The sequence below is a fragment of the Gopherus evgoodei genome, chromosome 3, assembly GCF_007399415.2.
Source record: "Gopherus evgoodei ecotype Sinaloan lineage chromosome 3, rGopEvg1_v1.p, whole genome shotgun sequence".
Taxonomy (NCBI): domain Eukaryota; kingdom Metazoa; phylum Chordata; order Testudines; family Testudinidae; genus Gopherus; species Gopherus evgoodei.
The window spans coordinates 218217927-218240128 of record NC_044324.1 but is presented as its reverse complement, the minus strand read 5'-3'; the positions used below and the strand labels follow the sequence as shown (position 1 = coordinate 218240128).

Here is a 22202-nt window from a genome sequence, read left to right as displayed (position 1 = left end):
GCTAAGGAGCTGCAGGAGGCAGACCAATCCGGGGCCGCCTTCTTGCGGGTTTTACAGCGTCTCTGGTAACGGGGGAGCCGGGTGAGTAACGGGAGGGAGCCGCGCGGGGGGCGAGTGGAGCCTGGGGTCCGGAGCCGGTCCTGAGCCCGGGATGGGGCGGGAGCAGTTTGGGGGAGTCCAGAGCGGGGGGAGCCTGATGCAGTGTGGGGGGGGGGGATCCAGAGCCCAGAGCGGGGGGAGCCTGATGCAGTGTGTGTGTTGGGGGGATCCAGAGTCCAGAGCGGGGGGAGCCTGATGCAGTGTGTGGGGGGGATCCAGAGCCCAGAGCGGGGGGAGCCTGATGCAGTGTGTGGGGGGTGATCCAGAGCCCAGAGTGGAGCGGGAGCAGTTTGGGGGAGTCCAGAGCGGGGGGAGCCTGATGCAGTGTCGGGGGGGGATCCAGAGCCCAGAGCGGGGGGAGCCTGATGCGGTATGTGTGTGGGGGCGGGATCCAGAGCCCAGAGCGGGGGGAGCCTGATGCAGTGTGTGTGTGGGGGCGGATCCAGAGCCCAGAGCGGGGGGAGCCTGATGCAGTGTGTGTGTGTGGGGGGGATCCAGAGCCCAGAGTGGAGCGGGAGCAGTTTGGGGGAGTCCAGAGCGGGGGGAGCCTGATGCAGTGGGGGGGGGGGATCCAGAGCCCAGAGTGGAGCGGGAGCAGTTTGGGGGAGTCCAGAGCGGGGGGAGCCTGATGCGGTATGTGGGGGCGGGATCCAGAGCCCAGAGCGGGGGGAGCCTGATGCAGTGTGTGTGGGGGGGGGGGAATCCGGAGCCCAGAGCGCGGCGGGAGCAGTTTGGGGTAATCCAGAGCGGGGGGAGCCTGATGCAGTGTGGGGGGGGGATCCGGAGCCCAGAGCGGGGGGGAGCAGTTTGGGGGTGTCCAGAGCGGGGGGGGGCCTGATGCAGTGTGTGTGTGTGGGGGGGGATCCAGAGCCCAGAGCGCGGCGGGAGCAGTTTGGGGGAGTCCAGAGCGGGGGGGAGCCTGATGCAGTGTTGTGGGGGGGGGATCCGGAGCCCAGGGTGGGGCGGGAGCAGTTGCGGGGTGGGGGGGGTCCGGAGCCCGGGGCGGGAGGAGCCGTGTAGAACAACCAGAGCCATCGGGTGCAGGTGGGTCCCCGGCTTTGGCATTTAGTCTGAATGCGGCGAGACAACCTACCCTGTGCACCAACAGAATTACAAATTTTGGTTCTGCCTCCTGCGGGTGCATAAGAAACAATCAGCTGTTCAAATAAACTGGTGTGGTCAGCCGGCCACCTGAGGGTGTAGAAAACCAATCTGAATGATTCTGTCATCCTTTAATCCTGCGCTAGAGGTGGCAGATTCTGGCAAATGTGCTGCACCCTGGGTTTCTGATGGGAGCAGTAATGTCACTGCTGAAATTGCTATACCAGTGCTTGCTATCTGTACAGGCAATACAATACTGCCGACTGACACTATAGTGACTCTTGATCAGAATAAGTGTAATCCCAGTGTTCACATGAACGACTGAACATCTGTACAGAATGGATAGTAGTTTTCTGTGCGAATGTGTGGGACGTTACAGACGTGTTGGGGGGTTGGAAAGTTGATTGTAAAACCAGAACTTGCTAGTGTAGACAATGTATTTCAGTGTGTAGTGTAGACAATGTGAACATGATCACCAAGACATACACTAGGGGCTTGTCTATATTATACATTTTTATCATCTCTAAGCACAGTTGTCCGCAATTAAGTTCGATGACACAGTGCTGGCCATTGTAAATCATGCCAGAATCATATTCAGCATCATTTGTCTTAATATAGTATATGGCAGGCGAGACACCACTCAGGAATAGCAGAGATTGCCTTATTTTAGTCCTCTCCTGAATGAGAAATTAGGTCGGTGGTGCCACATCTATTATAAACAAGGCCAACACTCTTCATGATTATCTCATGAACTGTCACTCAGGTCCAGTGGCATGTATCACTGACACCTCGTGGACAGAGCTGTCCTTGGCAAAGCTGGTTTCAGCTGTGTATGTAGAGATCAATCAAACTCCTGTAATGAAGATCAGATTGGAATGAAAGCAGTGGTACTTTTCTCACACTCTGTCCAAAATTCCAGAGTTGCAGAACTGGTCAAAATTTTGATTAGCTCTTAGCATGCTCAGATTGGTTCAATAAGAAAAAATTTTCAATGGACAGCAAAACAGATAAGAATGTTGTTGTTATAAGGATTAGCAAGTTACTGCATCTAATGTTCTCTTTTTTCAGGGAGGTGGAATAAGGATGTGGAGTTGCATGAAGATTCATTTCTGCTCCACTCTGATGTTTAAAAGAAACATGTGCTATTTTTTCAGATCACTACAAAGAAAAATGACTGCTGGTTCAGTGTCAGTGCCTCAAATTATACCACTTCGACTCCCTCTGCCAGGAAAGGCTAAACATGAAATAGACACAAATACACATGTAGAAATCAAATCAGGTATAAACAACAGCTTTAAATCTGTACTAGAAACCTTGTTCTTTTTATTCTGTAATTTGACTCGCACTTTTTGCATTCACATTTTATTGTGATTTTGATGAGTACCCATTTTCATAAGTACCTTGCATAAATTAACCCTTTACATCTCTATCCTGAAAACATGCATGTGGTTAACTTCATTAATGTGACTAGTTGCGTTGAAGCTAATAGAACTACTCGTGTGTAACTTAACTCAAATGTGTCTGTGTTTGCAGGATCAGGGCCTTATATTTCTGTGCTATTATGTCTGTTCCATATTCACAACGAAATAGGAAAACCTTAGAATTTGATGATTTTGCATTTTGTTGTGATTTTGCAAAACTGTTACTTGAAAATAGCAGGGGTCATTTTCACTCAAAAGGTCCTATCTGATAGCAAGTCTCAGTTTTGAAATTTCAACTTTTATTTTTCAACCATGATCATTTTTCTTATCAGAATGTGCCACATGTAGACCCTGTGCATATTTTCACTTACCCTTTTTGCAACTTTTGTGTGTGAAGATGAATGGCTTGTAATGAAATTGTGATTATTTTGTCACCAAATTTTGTGAGGAGAGAGAGGGAAAAAAACAAAGCACACATTATGGCCCCAATCTTGCAATCCTTTACTCACATCCTTTATTTTTCTCATGTGAGTAACTTAAGCATATGTGTAAACATTTGCAGGAGTGGGGATTATTTTTGCACAGCCCTAATACTGTTTTGGTAATTATCTTATTTGTGTCTTTCAGATACTCCTGATGTTACTGTCTATTACACTTTAGATGGAAGTAAGCCAGAACTCTTTAGGAGACCTGGCTATGGAGAACGTAACACTTTTAAGTATAAGGGACCCATCACATTACCTGATGGGAAAATAACAGTAAAAGCTTTGGCAGTCACCAAGTAAGTAGCAACTATCTATCTTGCATAATAATTATTGTAATTTTATTTGCTGTAGTGCCTAGGAGTCCCAGTCATGAGCCAGGACTCCATTGCATAAGGCACTGTATAAACACAGAACAAAAAGACAGCCCCTGCTTCAAAGAGCTTACAATCAAAGTAATATTCATGTATTCCTCTGCATGGACATCACTATCTTCTATGCCAGAACATTTATTATTATTATTATATAGTAATTACTTATATTGCTGCAACCATGGATCAGGGAACAATTGCACTAGGCATGCTACAAATGCATAACAAAAAGACAGTTTTTGCCCTGAAGAGCTAAAAACATAAGTACATTTTTACCATCAAAGTAAATTATTATTATACAATAATAAGCTCACTATATAAAGATTAACACATTCTCACAATGACACTGTAAGGTAGGCACATATTATTATTCCCATTTTACAGATAGGGAAATAGACTCCACTGCTCCTGTTTCTATCTTTCTAGGCCCTTGTACCACTCGCATCAGAGCTTTGCCCAACACCATGCTGGGAGTTAGTGGCAGAGCTAGAGTTAGAATGTAGTTGTTCCATGATCATTCCTAGATCATGCTGCCTCGTAACATTGGAAATCAATCACATGATATGACAATGGTACAATATTCTGTCATGCAGCATATGTGGGTATGGGAGCATTCTCGGAACTCCCTCTTCCCAGACTTCAGCCTGACCTATCAGTGACATGCTTAGTCAGTTGAGAGGGAGGGAGAGTGCTGACTATGCAGCTCTTAGAATGCCACCCTAAGGGCTCTCTTACTAGTTACGCTCATTAGGAGATAATAGTATACTTCCTGTGTTTTAGTCTGACAGGTAAAACTGCCAGGGATACCAATGCGATGTCAAAGTATCCAATGATTCACAGCCATATAGTAAATTTATAAAAATGTGCATTAACTTTCTAGCAATATGCTCAGTGGATATTGAACCAACAATGAGGACTTGATCCTCCATGGCTCAGATGCAGCGTTGCCTGTATAAGAGCAAGGTGAAATGTGAGGGGTAGGACAGGGAGAAACAGGGGACTTGATCCTCCTTCAAGGCCATCAAGTGTCTTCTGGCTAGTAACAAAACTTCACATTTAAACCCAGTCACATCACACATGCTCACTCTCTGCCCTCTCCGACTTCCAAGGGAATGGAGACTTCCACTCCAGTTGGAGGACTGTGCCTATTGTTCCTTTACTGGCAATCATATATTGTCTTTGCTCATACTTGCCCTGGAGTGAAACTACCTTGCATTCCCTGTGCAAGGACTTGCAGAATCAAGGCTTATATATAGTTCTTGGTATCACTGTACAGACCATACTTTTTTTTTTTTTTTAATTGTTGTGGTTGTGAAAAGACACATTCTCAGCTCCTTCATCCCATGCTAAATGTCAGTGAATGTCTGTGGTATCAAATGTTAACAAGAACATATAATGAATGGTATGGAATGGCAAACTAAATGTGGCTTGGTTTTGGAGGCAAGTGCTCCCATTCCATGTGGCATTATCACCTTTTCCCCACACAAGTGAGTTGTACAGTAGTAGGGACAGAAAGAGGACATGGATTAAGATATATCAGGAATATCTTATGTAAAAGGGAACCAGGTATTGAAATTATCCATATTTTCATCATTTTTAACTGGTAATTTTTCATCATGCATAGAATTTCCGTTGTTTTTTAGAAGCACTGATTGATTGGGAGTATGAAGGGATCATGGCAGCTTGCTGAAATAGTAGTCTGGCTAGCAAGAGGCGTTTCAATAAAAGACCCATTTTCACCACTGATTTCCTTTCTACTAATACCCATAATTTTGTGCTATAGCTATCTGTAGCCTTTTGTTTATTAACTTTTAGAGACTGCAGGGAGAGTGCCATTGTAACAAAGGTATTTCTGGTAGAATATGAGCCACCAAACATACTCTTTGCTGCTGAAGATAATGATGAGAATTTTCTGAAAGACCTCTCCAACCAGGCAAGTTACAGCAATGGTAAATCCCTGTTTGACCATAACATTTTGTATTATATTACAGAGAGACACCATCCAGGTAGCTGTCGAATTTCATTACTTTTATTTCTTTATCTGCCCATCTTTGTTGTTTTTAACCTTTTCTGGTATTGAAATCTATGAAAGTTCAAATGGTTCTTTATTGGGACAGCCAATTAAAACAATTGTAATACATCTCTTTTACTAATGAGCTGCTGACATTATGCAAGAATGGTTTTGTTTGAGCTGCTAGTAACTTACAACATTTGCCATTCCCCCTGCTTGGGGAATATTGTGTTTAACTGACAGGCTTATACAGAGACTTCCTTTTGGAAATAACACTTCAACTTGTCCCGTAATGTTTTCTCTGGGATTGTTCTGATCTCATTAGAAAAATTAACCCTCTGAAAATGAGTAGTCCAGAAAGGGCCAAATCTTGAAATTCTTACTCAGAGCCTGGTTGTGCCCTGCTGCTTGGGTGTGCAAAGGGGGAAATGTGTACAAGAAATCTGGTTCCACTTGTACACCAACACCACGTGCGACAGCCTGGCACTACTGTAGTTCTTGCACTCCACAACATGCTGAGATTGCACCCATTTACTATCTCCACGGGGTACAAATCTCATTGGTTAGGAAGAAATGTATACTGTGAGGGTGGTCTAGTAGTGCAGTGACAACCCTCCTCCTTCCATACCTTTCCTTCCCAACCCAAAGACCTGGACACCTCTTAAGTCCCTTCAGGGGAGTTTCCATGTAATTAGGGTAAGGGAACAATACTGCAAAGACTTGAATGGGGGAATGAAATGGTCTCAATGATGAGGAAGGATGATCATTTTAGATCTGTGTTTTAGGCTCTGTCTACACAGGCACGTTGGCTGGTAAAACTTTTGTCGGTCAGGGGTGTGAAAAAAACACCTCCTGACCGACAGAAGTTTCACTGACAAAAGCACTGGTGTGGACAGTGCTATGACAGCGAGACACATTCTCTTGCTAACATAGCAATGGTGGTTTAATTATGGGGGTGGTTTAATTATACTACCGGGAGACCTCTCTCCCGTCAGCATAAAGCAGCTACACTGGAGACCTTACAATAGTGCTGTAGTGTAGACATAGCCTAAGCCATACTGAAGGGGAATGATATTATCATCAGGAAAGCCAAAGGAGATGAGGCGACAATAATTGAGGCAAGTGATGACTAGACTGAGCACTGGCACATGTTTGCATTCACTGTTCTAAGGAATGTGCATGTGTGATTATAGACAGGTAATCTTTGTATTTATAGGAGCTGGAAGGTGGACTGTCAGTCACAAAATTAAAAAAGAAAGGAGTCAATGTGGAAAGCAAATCCAGCTGGAATGATACAGCCCAAGAGTTTCCAGGTATGACTGCATTAAAGCCAGATTGGACCTTAACCCCACTGAAAGTAGTTGGTAGAAGTGTATTTTTCTGTTCTCTGCAGGAAACTGCTGATAATCTCACAGATATCTCAGAGCCCAAGCATTCTCTGTGAGTTCACACGTGCTTATGCTTAACAGTCTGTCCCAACTTGTATTTAACTTAGACATTCTGGTTACCTTTCCCAGACCTGAAGAAGAGCTCTTTGAAGCTCGAAAGTTTGTACTGTCCACCAACAGAAGTTGGTCCAACAGTAGTTATCACCTCACCTGTCCTGTCTCTCTCATATCCTGGGACCAATACAGCCACAACAACACTACAAACATTTAAGTTAATGGCAGTTTCAGATGTCTTAGATGCAACTGTATCGAGAGTCTGCAAAGCTTTGCCTGCATAAGGAGTGCAGGATTTCACCACAAGGCAAAAACGAAAACTTAATTCAGCTTTTATTCATGCTATAAATAAAGCTAATTGTTACATAGCTATGATAACTGAGCCCGCTTACAAGCATAAAATCCTAAAGCCATTGCTGACTAATTTACTTTTGGATGGAGGTTTTAGGAGAAATTTTATTTTTTTAATTTTTTTATTTTAAATTAGGGGAAAATGCAAAAGGAAACATTTCTTTAGTGAGGAACTTGTGATAGATTTCCGCTACCAGAAAACTGCTTGCTAAATAACCTTTTCCAAAACAGCTAGAACTGTTTTTAGATATTGGGATGTGGTCCTGGGATAACATGTGGCATAATGTTAACCAAATCCCATGTTTTTATGAAGTGCATGATGGAGGAATGATGGTATGAAATTTGGCTGTAATTTTAGGCTTGGAGGTAGAGAGAAGAACTGTCCACAAACCTTTGAAAGGGCCACGGTTCTTGAATGGTCACTTGGAAACACCAGGTTATAGAGAAAAGTCAATCTCACCACCACCAACACATCAGTCCCAGGTAAATGAAACAGTTACTGGGGGAAACAATAAAGGCTAGGCCGAGAGTTGACTCTCAGCCCAGCGTGAGGAAATAGCTCCAGAAAGGATCCGAGAGTCAGAAACAGTCCTCTGAATCACAGTTCCTCCAGACCTCCTGCTTTGCACCCAGTTGGAGGCAGGGGAAGTTGATTGGGTTGGCCCATTTTCAGAATCAACAAGGTTGCTGGCTGGTATATAAAGAATGCAGGTTGAGGGCTCTTCTCGCTCCCCATGCACTACCTTGCAGGGGGCAATATCATGTCTATGGGCCTTACTGTTCCCTCAGGTCTGGATTTATGATGAGTGAGCCCTGCAGGGTGGCCTGAGATCCGTTTACTTTCCTGCACAGCCATGCAGGACTGGATGAGAACTGAGCCCTAAACAATTAAAAATGTTTGAAGGTTTCATAGTCATCCTCAGTCCTTCGTCCATCTAGTTCACATCTCTGCCTATACAGTACAATACTGATTTAAACAAGCTGGTGGTGACAAGCCTGTCGTACACAATTCTAGGAACACCCAAAGCAGAACTTAGCCATCATTAAAGACTGATGAGGCAGAGCAAATTATTGATGACTGACTCTTACTGTTTCTCTTTCTAACTCATTAGTGATTGACAGACCTGCAGCAGTAGTAGTTTCTGTTTCTTGAATACAGATAAAATTGTTAAAATTTAGGATCTGATCTTGCTCTCGTTGAAGTAAATAGTAAAACTCACATTTATTTTATCAGGAGCCAGAGGTCCTTAGTGTGGATCACAGATGAAATTCACTGGTTTAGCAGGCCTTATCTGAAGCCCCTGAATTGCAGTGAATTTTATCTTGGACAATAAGCATTCATATGGGGATGTAGCTGGGTCAGTCACCAGCCACTCTCCTCAGACAGAGCTATGCTGACCTAAGGTCAAATGCAGACTCAGCTGTGTCAGTGGAAGAATGCCTCCACTTGGTTCAGGGAGGTGGAATTCCTACACTGACTGAAAAAACCCCTTCCATTGGACTAGGCTGCATCTACACTATGCCAGCATAACCTCATAATCTCTTAACTGTAAATGTACTTGGAGACTCATGCAGTATACACACAGCCTGTACTGACAGAAGGGGTTTTCCAGTCAATGTCAGAACACCACCTCCCCAAATGAAGCATTGACAGCTTGCTTCCACTGCCAGAGCTGCACCTGTTCTGTGGGTTAGGTTGGCTTAGCTACACTGGTCAGGGGTGTGGTTTTTTACATCCCTTGCCAAAGTAGCTATGCCAATCTAACTTTTGAGTGTAGATCAGGCCAGAGGTAATAAGTCATTTATAATCAAATTAATATTTTACAGTGCCTGTTTCACTACCTTAAAGAAACATCTTTATTTCAGTTCATTGGTTCCGCAGTATCTAGCAGGAAAAGTCTAACAAGCACCCAGACAATGAGAATCCAGAGGGAAACAGACTTCCTGAGGTAAGGTGTTTTTTCTCCCCTGCTGTTTGTGGTGGGGGAATCACAAAGAAATTGCTTTAACAATTGAAGTGACAGTGCTGTTAAATTAAACTAAAATGAGGAAGGCAAGCGTGGACATTGGTTAATAAAAGGGGATTGCTGTTATATTTTTTTAATGTTACTGTATCTTACTGATGATATTTTATTCTAGTGAGATGTAAACCTAATTAATGATCTGCCATCCAAAGGAATGGGGACGGGGAGGATTAGGTTTAAAATTACAGTATGCAGCCCGTTCTCATGTTGGTGAGCATTTGCCCAGGAGTAGTCCCAGACAGTGTGTGTGAGTAAGTGCTCACCAGTCTGGGCTCTTTGATCCCCTGCATTGGGTTTCACTGTAGGAGGTTGCAGGATTTAGCAGCACAAATTGAGAACACGTTGAACCAGTTTGCTATTATTTCTAGGTGTGCACATTGCTTAGCTCCTCGCCCATCTGATCCCTTTGCTCGCTTCTGTCAAGAATGTGGTTCTCCGATCCTGCCAGTGCCAGGGGGTCGCCTCCCACCCCCTGAAGGAGCTCAGGTCAGCAAAAAAATTGTAACCAACTCACTCCTATTTTGAGAATCAGCCTCCAAAGTTACTGCTGAGGGAACTGTGTTTTCATCACACTTTCAGTTGGAAAATCCTGCTTTCTGGGATTCTTCTTATCGGTCAGTAACTTTGGCAGGAGGGACAATAATAATTCTTTCTGGTATGTTTTGCCTGTGGCTTTCAGCTGACCAGAGCAAGTTTCTAATGGGATCTGGTTTTTATAAGGATATTTTGTAAAAATAAATTTTTTCTTCATCTGTGGCAGAAAAGACCAATGGTATAGATACCCGTTAGTGCTGCAGTGACCAACAAATCTTCAGAAACTGTAAAGTTAAAAACACATACAGGTCTTATTCAAAAGCTAAACATGGCACACAGTCCCATAACTTTTGCTTGTATTGCACTTAATAAGTCCCTGATTCTGGTATGTCACATATCTCTAAAAAGAGCACACTAGTATTCATGAACAGGAGGTGATTTTACAAGGTCGATAGGCCAATATGTGCACATCTGAGATCTTTCTGTTTAGCTCGGTTTTTATAATAGTGCCCATCACTTTCCCCCAAGAGATAATAACCAAAATTCACAATGAGCCAATGGTCTAATTTTCTTCACTATTCAACCCGAGGCAGTAACAGATATGGCCATAGGACCCGATCCTGCAATGTACTGAGTGCCCTCAGCACCTAGCAAAGTCATCAGAAAGTGAGGATATTCAGCCTCTTTCAGGATCAGAGTTAGGAAGATTTGAACTGCATACACTTTGATGTTATTGTACCATTTTAGTTCTATTAGGATCTAATTTAGCACCTTTCTGGTAAAATCTTCAGTAGTCAGTAAATTGTCCTCCTACCTTTGCAGCAGTCCTACCTTTCTTCTTTGTATCATCTTGTATCCAAATCCTGCTCCTATTCGTTGCAATCAATTGCTAAATTTGTACTGGCTTCACTAAAGAGCAGTGTCAGACTGTGTTTGGAAAAGAAATTGCCTTTGCAACAAACGTTTTGCTCCTTCTGTCTCATACAGGGGGCAGCATCCAGTCATGAGCTGGTCAGACCAACAACAATGTAACTTCCACAAGAAGGTGTCTGCACCCAGGATTGTACTCTCGGGTTCTGCAGAAATCTGACTGAATAAGCAAAACCAGCTGCAGGTTTTGTTTGTTCATGAGCTTTTTTTGCCTCAGTGAGCAATGTATAGGGTTAAATATCATGGGAAGAGTAGATCTCTTTTATTTCAGCCCCATAAATGGCTTCTACTTGAAAAGTAAATGCCATTATTAGAGTCCACACATAAATCTGATCAGCAGCCTAATACTGAAGGTGGAAGGGTATAGGATCAGTTGTAACCCTTCTCTTGTGCTCATGATGGAGAACAAAAGTCAATAGGACTGGGCAAGAGAATGTGACAGAACTAGAGAGCAACGGATCTTCATCAAGCTCCCGCTGTGCCCAAGAAACCCCTCTGCAGGTACTGTCTTGGGTTTCGACCTCTGCAGGTCTCAGGGGAATATATCAGACAGGAGGGGCTATAATGAAGGAGCAGCTAGCGTACAGTCCCTGCTGAGCCTGGGTAGAGACTGTAGAATTGTGGAAATCAACGAATGATCTGACCCTATTACTTTGTGGCAGAGATGATTTGATGAAGAAGAAGGAGTTCCAAACATGAAGGGAAGCATAGAAGAAAGTGCTAAGACAAAGGCCTGCGGACATGCAGGGACATTTAGTGGGAAATTGGTGTAGAGATATATGCAGTGTCAAGCTTGAATGAAGGGAAAGATGTGACATTTGAATCTGACGTAGAAAGCCAGTGAAAGGAGTGGTATGGTCAGAGTGACAGGAGAAGAACAAGTTTGGCAGTGGCATTTTGGATAGACTGTAGGAGTTGAAATAAGAAGCAGTGAGAACGGGAAGTAGGAGGTTATATCTGCTGAGAGCTGACCAATATAGTTTTAATAGGCCTGGACAAGAATTATAGAAGAACTTTAGGGACATTGAATGATATGGTATATCTATGGAATAAGTATAGCCGTAATTGCATGGGTAATGTTGATTCTGCTGTGTTAAGACTGCATGGATCAAAATAAGTAGTGTTGTGGGAATCGACTCACTTGTCCTATTATCCTAAAAATAATTCCTAGCAGGGCAATGCCAAATGACAGACACAGAAAAGCAGCAGGTATTTTTTGGTAAGAACCCATCCTGTAATCTCTGAGATCACATATGAGGAGAGAGAGATTGTTTGAAACAAATGAGAATATTCTCCCTCAAACACTGTCTTACGTGTCAGTACAGTACTCATGCTGGGCTCGTAATAGTAAATAAACACCAGGTCTGCAGAACAGCAACAGCCCCCTTATTTAATCTGCTGAGATGGGTAGCTGGAAGACAATCTGAATTGACTTATTTTTGAATGGCAACGTTACGCTGGAATTAACTCTTATAATGGCACCAATAGAGTTCATCATCAATTCCAATGAAACCACTATTTTGAGGGGCATAAAATTTAGCTCTGAAATGTGTATAAATGGGCTGACAAATGAGGTTAAAAATTGCCACTCAGGCATCTATTTTTTTGAGCAAAACTTACCTTATATGAGTTGGTCCTTTGTTTTTGTTTTCTTAGTTTTACTGGACTCTGAAAAACAGTCCCTGCACTGGTTTCCAATCTCTACTTTGTCTCCTCTTTCCTCCAGCTAAAGTAACAATAATAATCTTTATTGTTTGTACTGCAGTGGTGCCAGAGGGCTTGATCAGGACTTTATGCTAGGGGCTGTACACACACAGAGGAAGAACCAGCCTCTGCCCCAAGCTGCTTAGAATCCACTTTTTAACAGAGCACTTGTCTCATGGGAACAGTTCCTTTTGACAGATAGGGTTCACGATGCTTTTTAGTATTCACTGTGTGTTATACACTGGTTATTATGCATATTGGGGAAAATCTTGCCCCATCTATTGCATGGCTGTAGAAAGCTTTGGGTCCATTGGAACTCACATAGTTCCTTGTGTGGTGGGTGGGTTGCAGCAGATCCTGTCTGGCACAGGGCGCATTTCTGCGAGGCTCATGGGGGAGGTGTAATTTATGGGCATGGCAAGAGCAGCTGATCTGTGGAAGTTGCACATACAACTGTTGTTCTCCTTGTGCAAGTGGCCCTCAGGCACATATCATCTCCCTGGTCTACTGGAACCTAAAGGCAGCAAAAAGTGCTGCAGAATGGCACTCTGCAGCCTGGAGGAAAGATTCTTTTCCCTTCTCCTGAAGCACCCATAGAGGTGCTGTGCAATGTAGACTCCAGCTCGGGGGGCGCTTAGGTGAGGATGAGGTCAGAGGTTCCTGCTGTTCCCTTCCTCCTCCTTGTCCCCACTGTGTTACTGTTGCAGCCATAATAGCAGCTGTGAAGCTTCTCTACAGAGGTACGACGTTGTCGGGGGAAAGGAGTCCTTCCCCACCACAACCACGAGGGCTACTCCAAGCACAGCCTAAAATGTATCTACTCAGGGCATAGCCCAGGATTTAAGTCTTTAGGAAGCAATTGCCAGAAGCTGGGAATGGGCGACCGAGGATTGATCACTGGATGATTCCCTGTTCTGTTCATTCCCTCTGAAGCGCCCGGCACTGGCCACTGTCGGAAGACAGGACACTGGGCTAGATGGACCTTTGGTCTGATCCAGGGTGGTGGTTCTTTTTTTCTTAATTTAATTTCACTTTCCTGCAGTGTGATTGCCATAAATGTTTCATTGTAATGCTCCGTGTGCTGCAATGTGTACGTTCCTTAGTATTCCCTGACATCATACCTCAGAGGAAAAGAGACAGTTTGTTGTGAGTGTGTTATGACTCGATGCTGAGGCCCTTACTCAGGCAAATGTCCCACTGGAATCAGTTTGAGGCTTTTTTCCTGAGTAAAGACTAAGGACTGCAGGGTTTGGCTTATAAAGAACCCTAGTAACGACAACATCTTATCGTTTGTAGCAGGAATAATATGTAGTGTAGGTGCTTCCTTGCTCAGCAAATAGATATATAAAAATATCAGGCCCCTGTGCCTATTGCTTTACCCTCTGCGAAGTGATAATATCAAAAAGTCTGATATTAACTTTTGTGGGCATATAATTTTCCATTATAAAGAAACATCATGTTGTCTTTTGTACAGATGGGACTATGTGTAGAATGCAGAACCACGGTGCCAATGAACACACCAACTTGTATTGTATGTGAGGCCCCGATAGCTCCACAGCTGCAGCCCCAGGCCAGCATCTGCTTAAAGGTAATTGAGAATCAGTGTAACCAAGAAGTAAATTCCTAGAGCTTAGTATGTTTCCTATAGATGATTTTGGTACAGATGTTTTGATTCCATTTGGCTTTGGCTCTTTACCTTGCTGCGACTTTGAGTTAGTAGGATTTAAAATGTTTATTGAACAGTAGCTGTCATTAAAGGTTGACCTCAGTAGCATGACCAGGCATGTTGTACAAGAGCACAATATGTCAGTAATATCTATTTGAGTAAGGCAGGGATGCAGTTCTTCTGCACAGTATGAAGTACATTAATTTGGTCTGTCTAGGCATTTATACCTTGCTCATAGTTATTTTAACTCTAATAAATCTGTCCTCACAAGTCTATTTACCTCTTTTGATGGTGAAATATTACTTATTATATGGGAATGGCACAGCTGGAGCAGTTACTGGAGACGGGATGGGGGGGAGAGACATGTTTGGGGGGGTTCCTGTGGGATGCAGAATGCAGTCTCAGCTGGTGATTCTCAGCTAGTGTGTTGTTGTGGGGTATGATGGGCTGAGGGGGCATTTCTGGGAAAGGGAGGAGGCTGCTGAAGGAGGAACTGTGGGCATGGGGATTGTCAGAAAGAATGGACGTTCACTGGCTGAGGACTCCTCGTTTTTTTTACAGTTGTCATAGACATCAGCTCACACTTTAAATGGTTTAGAGCAGCCCTAATGTAGGTACAGGGGCAGAGCATGGCTAGTGTGGACACACTTGTCAACACTAGAATTTGTCATACTCATAATTCCTAGCGCCTGTGGAAACTCACACTCCGTAGCAGTAACCGAGGCAGGCCAGTGAGATCTCCCCAGGAAGAGTAGCCCAAAGGTATAGGTGTCTTTCTCTTGATTTTCCTTGCAAATAATAGACTGTCTGCAAGGAACTGTGTGTACAACTAAGCAAATAGTGTAAACAGTCTGAAAGGGAGACCTGATGTTGGAGCCCCTGAGTCAAATGTCTTGCCAATTCAACAACACTGCTCTCAGCTGCAGATCTGCACGGCAACTGGGCAAGGTAGCTTCACTTTATTAAGCCGCAGTACCGGAGTTATTTGAGCACTGTGTGTGCACGCTTGAGGGAGCTCCTCCATCTGCAGGACTAAGCTACTCGTACCTCTGCAGGCTCAAATCCCTACTGAGCAGATGGTTTATCTTTACCAACCTGTTTTTTCTGTATTTTAAAGGGCAAAGTAATCTGTCGGGTATGTGGCACAGGAAATCCTATTCACATAAAACACTGTGTGACCTGTGAAAGCAGACTGCCTGAAATACAGACGGTAAGGTTCATGCACAAAACAGTCGCACTTGGTCACATGAGATCAGTGAATAAACTTCATTTTCTTTGTCTTGAAAACATGGGGCCAAATCTGGCTCTGTGCTGGGGGCTGTGCTTTCTCTTGTATAGCCTAGGGGAAAATTCTAGCACCTAGCAGTTCTCCTTTTGAAATACCCTGCTCTGAGCTCTACAAGATACTGGAAATCCCATCATACACTTTCTTGTTTCTCTCACGGGAGCCACGATTTTACAGTGCTGCTGTCTCTGCCAAAAGGTGCTTTGAAAATGTCTGTCAAAGATGATGATCTTGACTCAAAATTTCCTGAATTTAGTGATGCTTGTGTGTGTTCAGTTCTCTTTTAAATTGCAGTTAAAAGCTATAAATCTTGACAGTAATGATGGGTAATTGCAGCAGGAAAGATCACTCATATTGATTTAAAATTTTGTGTGTATTAGTGACCTTTTAATTATTTTTGTTATCTCCACTTCCTGCATGCCCCATCAGCGTACAACTACTATCCTTGTTTTTGGCAGTGACTCTGTCCAGAGGTGAGAGAAACAACAGTGAATTTTCCCTCTAAGATCGCTGTCTGTGTCATCTTCCAGTTTAGCTGTGTTCATTTGGCTGGAGTAATTTTTAATTTCTTCCCCTTAGGCAAAATCTCTTCTAAATGCCCAAAGAGAGATTTCCTTTCGCTAAGCAGGGAGAGATACAGAGCTGAGAGAAGACAGTAATGATTTGGATCTCGTTGCCTACTGGTCACTATGACAACAATGCAAGATCGTAGCTAAAACTACCAGGACCTGGGTGTAGAGGTTTCCTGTACAATCCCTGTAATCCTGAAAAGTCAGCGGGACTACTTGCAAGCTTTAAGCTAAGCACATTGTGCACTCTGACTAGTTCATTGTAGTGGGGCTGGCAGTGAAACAACTAATAGAAAATGAGAGATCAAAATAAATGCAAAATAAGTGATCTAATCCCCCCTAGCCCTCCACTCACGCCAACATTTTAAGATTTACACGACTCTTTTGAACAAATAAGAAAAATATCAGTCACATTTTCTATTGTGGAATGTAATTTTTTCAACATAGCTTCTTTTAATTTCAAAATTTCTTTATGCCCCCATGTTTCTAGGTGAATAATTGCACCATTAAAAAAGGGACAAAATATGTTAGGAAATAAGGGTTTGTGGTCAGATTTCTCAGAGGATGAATAATGGAAAGTTAGACACACACACAACTATTAAAAAACATAATTTTATTGTATCCTTTAAATGAGAAAATTCCACATTAGATCAGAGTAAGCCCAATGTTCATTCACTGCTGAAAGCATTGCTTTAGACTGAGCATTCCCTTAGATTGAACATTGCTTTTTGCTTTCAGATTAGCTTGCTCTCACCCTCTACTTATTCCCCTTTGGTTTTCTTTTACTGTAGCCCATGAAATTCTTGTTTTGCATTACTAGCCTGCACTGAGTGGAGATGCACCCCCACCTTTATCAAGTCATCTAGGAAGAACAATATCCTGCTCAAAATGCGGCCGTGATAACCACTGTGATGCTCGTTTCTGTGATTGGTGTGGAGCCAAGGTATGCTCATAGGCTCAGGCTCCTGTAAAGACTGTTTTCTCTTTCATTGGCTTTTGGTGTTTGTGTTGACAAGCCTGGTTTTACGCATCTGTAACCTGCAGCAATTCCATAATTCCATTCCCAGGAATCTTGTCGGTTAGGATATGTTTTTATATTATCATTATTTAATGTTTGTATAAAGTGCTATAGATGTGCCGAGCTCAGTAAAGAGAAATTAAAGACATAGGATGAAACTGTGATCTCATTAAAGTCAATGGCCAAACTCCCATTGCCTTCTGGAGGGCCAGAATTTCACCCATGTTCCCTGCCCAGAGGCGCTTTTACCTAAAATAGTCAATGTAAAGATGGCCCCATGTAATTAATGTATTTCTGCAACCATATTTCTATGTATTTCTGTAACTTCTTGTGCTAGATTCACCCCCACTAGAATGGGGAAGTTCAAACTGTATCCTCCAGGGCCACATAAAAATTAGAAACTCTGCTATATATGCCAGTGAAATCATGGGTTTTCATCGAGAGAGGGCCTGGGGAGGAGTACAGTTGAACAGACAATTAACTGAGATGTGTTGACATTCCAGAGTTCAACAGTACTAAAGACAGGGTTTCCAAGAGGAGAAAAATATTTTAAAAGTGCATTTGATATTAATATTTTAAAGTTGGTAGGTCTAAAAATTAACCTATGTAGATGCTGATTCCATCTGCAAAACCTTACCTCTGCATGGCCTGGTTCAGCCGCAGTTGACTGTGATGAGCTGTACATTTGGTCTGGCTTTTGTCAGGGTGTGAGCCTGGTTTAGAACTGGCAACCAAGGTCACCAGTTTAACAGTTGTAACCACTATCACTCTAGTTTCTCTCAATTCATGCTGGTTGGTCTGATTGGTCGCTTTATTTCTGGGAGTACAAGAAGGTAGATCTCCATTGTGCTACATATTTACCTGCTCTTATGGTGACAATAGTTTCATTGTACTTTTCAGCCAGGTCCTCCTCCAAGCTACTTTACTTGCTTCAAGTGTGGTGCAAGCAACCACCCATATGCTAGATTCTGTGGATCTTGTGGTGTCTATATTGAGCCTCCATCAAGACTGGGCTCTCAGAATAGCATGCTATTGAGTGCTGGAGATACCTTTGCGTTTTCTGAGGTAAGTCATATAACGTCACAAATGAGGCTGAGACCACAGGATAGAGACTGGTATCCTCAGCTGGTATAAATTGATGTAACTCCATTGGCTTCTTTCATCTGAGGATACCATGTTCTGCTCGCAAACATTCTGTGAGCAGAAAAAGAGGTTACATACATTCACTGAGGGAATTGTTTGCTGTGGATATTTACTCATCCCTAATCATTAGTACGTATAGCAAAATGAGAACCAATCCGTCCCTTTTTAAAGTGTTTGCTCTTTAAGTACTTTGATCTGGTTCTCACACAATCACTCACAAATTATATCTGGCTAACTTAAGGCTTTCTTTGATAATGCATATGCCACATTGTTTTAAAAATCTATATTTTAAGAGAAAACCATAATACTTAGCAAGCACAAATGTAAGGGTATCAGAACATAAGTCAATTTCTATTTACAAGAAATAGGTTGCATGGGTTTCTCTGAGTATTTGTGATATGCGAGGGTGGCATTTTTTCCAAATGTTAACTGCAATCAGGCATTATTAAAATTCCTCCTTTAAACAGTTTCCATCTCTGATGACTTTTGCATTCTTGGATTGTTTTTATACCCATGGATTCTTTCCTTTTTTGGTGATTTTTTTCTTGTATGAAGCTCTATAACTATTAATTACACTTTATTATCACTTATGTCATCCGGGCACTGATCTTTCCCAATAGGATAAAGGATTACAGACTCGAGCTGCCTGGGAGCCTCTGGTTGTTTCATTACCAAAGTCGAAACTAGATACAACAGAAAGAAAAGACAAAGGAACCCAGACCATTGGCCTGTTCTACCCATCCAGCACACTCTTAGAGAAGAAAGAACTTGAGCTGGTTTCTCAAAAAGAAAAACAGGAGAAGATGAGCGATCGCAAGCCCCTGCTCACAGCCATCAGTCCTGGAAGAGGTTAGAAATAGTTCATGATTGCACATGGTCAGCAAGGAAAACTTCCCCTTGTTCTGAAACAAAACTACAGTACTTTACCTTGTATTCTTTTAAAATGGGTTCTCTGTGGCATAGTCCCTTGACAAGCCACTCTTTTACATCATGGCATCATCTCTCTTCCCACTAATAACTGTACACCCTATGTCTGGTGCTTTGATCTGAGACCCCAGCCCTTCTTTAAAACACAGCAAGCCTTCACAGAATGCACCAGAATTACATTATAAGGCCTTTGTGCAGCCTTACCATTTGGCTGTGATGTCCTCCACTCTCACAAGTGAAGGGTCAGATTTGGTCCGTATTTGGATTGGAGACTACCAAGGACAACTCAGGTTTTGTTCACGTAATCAGTGTTGTTATTCTTTCTGGCAATAGTGGCATTTAGTGCTGGTGGAGGCACTGTCTTTTGGAAAATATGTAAGGGCTTGTCTGCACAGGGACATTGACCAGAATAGCTAGTGCAGAATAAACTGTGGAAACAGATTAAACTAAACTGGAAAAAGGCACTATTATTCCAGAATAAAGTGTCCACATAGGGAGCTCTTCTGGAATAACTATTGCAGAATAGATTATTCTACAATAACTATTCTGGTCAATTTCCCTATATAGACAAGTCTAAATCCAACATCTTGACTGTTTGTGGTCATTAAAAATTGTTTACGATTAGGGATCTTAGCCCCGCTGTCCTGGCAAAATTCCAGTTTAGGGCCAAAAGAAGCCTTAAGACAGACTCCTGTAGCTATATTTGAGCACCTAAATAAGTGGCTTAATTTTCAAAGGTGCTGAGCACCCAGCAGCTCTCACTGAGCTCATTAATTTCATGATGTGTTCCAGTCTGTCAGCCCAGGGGATATTTTAACATTTAAAGAGCTAGTAGAGCTTCCATACAACTAATGGGCAGCGGTTCGGTGGATTGATTTTTTTCCCCAGTTGGTTCACCCATCAGCTTTCAGTAGAGTACCTAACTCTGAGAACCCTGGGGTTTTGCCAGCCAAAGGACAGGTTAGAATGAGGTATGTCTGTAGTGTAAAAGAAGGAGTTAATGCACCTTTCAGGCCTTCCTACATGTTTTGTTAACATCTAGGCGAGGCTTTTTTATTTTTAACCTATTACAGTACTTGGGGAATAACTCTTTGCACTGCCTTGCAGGGAGGAGTCTCCTCCTAGTTCCATCACTGCAGTGAATAGAGTAGTTGACCCAACATGTCAAAGAAGTTATCTTAGTCAGAGATGATGGTAAGGGACTGGCCCAAAATAGGGCTGAGAACATACTTAACTCTAAAGACTTTTGTGTCTGTGCATCGGAAGTGCAGCCTTCACCAGGGGAAAGAGAACTCCCTTCACAGGGGCAAGCTGGGGAGAAGCTTTGAATTGCTCTGTATTACAGTTGAACCTCACCAACTGACATAGCGTTAGAGTCCCCCGAGGGCTTTGCTGAATATAGAGAGGGGGTGGCTGGCAGGTCGTTCTCCATTAGAATCCCCTAGGCTTTGGCCCACACATCCATAACAGTTTGTTTGTTAGGCCACAGGTCTCAGCCTTCAACATCATCATCCTTGCTTCATGCTAAGCCAAATAGGCCAGAGACACTTATACCAACCGCAGCCATTCAGTGACACCCAGGCTTGTCTCAGTTATACTGGCCACACACATCCATCATTTCTTCAATGCAACTGTATTTGACTTATGACATTATTGCTAAATTAAAAAGCCAATAATTAAGGTAATTGTTTCCTCCCTAAACAAATAAGCCTCCTGCACTAAATAGACAATCAGGCTTCCAGGGAAAAATGTACAAGACAATTTGGAGAGAGAGAAATAACAACAAAATAGAAGTGTCAGTTTTCTGATCTGAGCTCTGTTTTTTCTGCTGTATTTTCAGTCGGGTTTGAACAGGAGCCAAAAGCATTTGCAAAGTAAATATTACAGAGAAGCCAACCCTTTTTAACTGTAATGTACAGTAAATCAGTCCGATCTAGGTGTAACCAGTTAATGACAACATGAGTTCAGATGTTCAGTCAGGGCTGCCAGAAATCCTTTCAGATGCATAACAAACATAAGCAGCGTGAAGCCAAACACACATAAGTGTCTTTCTGGCGTCTCCGGTTTTACATCTTGGTTTTTATGTCACAAGCACCTGGCCCAATTTAACCCTGGCCTAATCTAGTACAACTATCGCTGACTTCACTGGCTGTTGCATCCACAAAGTAGTAGCCCAGTTGTAAGGTTTAATTGTTACTTTAAATTAGTATTTATTTAAGTCTGTGATTTGGTTTAAAGCAAAATGCCATTGCTTTGGAAGCCATTAGGGGAACAGTTTAGGGTACTGTAGAGATGAGTACCCCTTAGTTTGTTTCTTTAATGCTTATCTTGATGATCAATACCTTATAAGTCTGTTGTTTGACTTTACCATAGTTTCTATATGGCCAACCTTTGAACTTGTAAACATTTTCCTTCTAAGCCTCCATATCTTGATTTCCTCAAGGGCAAAAACGTTTTTGAGAATCATTTCTTTGTTATACTTTGGCATGTTGTTTTTATATAATAAAATACCATTTATATGGCAGTAGCGTCCAGAGGCCCCCGTTGGGTTGTGCCCCATTGTATATACTGATATTAAATCAGGGACAACTGTTTTTTATCTAAGTATATAACAGCTTTGGTACTGTGGATCCTTTCTAAGAATTAGTGACAGAATGGAGAGAGACCACCCAGTATATTTTTTCTTCTGCTTTTGGCTTGTCTTATTAAAGCCGCACAGTACCATTCTTTTTCTGACTTGGCTTCCTGTTCCTGTTTTGGTCCTCAACCAGTGCTCCAGCAGGCCAGAGTAAGGTCAAGGTGATCTTACTGTTTTGACTGAACGAGGCTTGTCACACCTACACAGTTTATTTATTCTCTGTACTTTCTATAAGTGCACTCGACAGTAAAGTTGGCTGGATCCTGATACACAGCCACTTAAGGTTTAAAATGAATCCTTCCATCCATTTGTCCACTAAACACAGAATACTGCATTGGAGATATTGGATTCAGATTGCAAAAGAATTGAAAATAAATCCTACTCTGACTTATTAATTATTTAGATTGTGGCAGCACCCAAAACGTGCCAGATGTTATTCACCCCACCTCAAAGAGCTTGCAGTCTGATAGACAGCAGGCAGAAAAC

At 42.7% G+C, this 22202-nt stretch overlaps 1 protein-coding gene across 2 annotated transcripts in view; it reads left to right on the top strand.

Moving 5' to 3' along the window:
• DZANK1 (double zinc ribbon and ankyrin repeat domains 1) overlaps positions 1-22202 on the top strand; it is a 33881-nt gene continuing 11679 nt past the window's right edge. The window contains exons 1-13 of one of the 2 annotated variants that reach the window (XM_030558094.1): positions 1-81; positions 2355-2479; positions 3249-3402; positions 5290-5407; positions 6702-6798; positions 7637-7761; positions 9145-9227; positions 9671-9788; positions 13945-14058; positions 15254-15346; positions 16811-16933; positions 17909-18073; positions 18772-19000. In XM_030558094.1, coding sequence (XP_030413954.1) covers positions 2371-2479; positions 3249-3402; positions 5290-5407; positions 6702-6798; positions 7637-7761; positions 9145-9227; positions 9671-9788; positions 13945-14058; positions 15254-15346; positions 16811-16933; positions 17909-18073; positions 18772-19000 — 1528 coding nt within the window. In that variant the 5' untranslated portion in view covers positions 1-81; positions 2355-2370. Of the gene's footprint in view, positions 82-2268; positions 2480-3248; positions 3403-5289; positions 5408-6701; positions 6799-7636; positions 7762-9144; positions 9228-9670; positions 9789-13944; positions 14059-15253; positions 15347-16810; positions 16934-17908; positions 18074-18771; positions 19001-22202 lie in introns of both variants that reach the window. The other variant, XM_030558093.1, reaches the window with a different exon arrangement.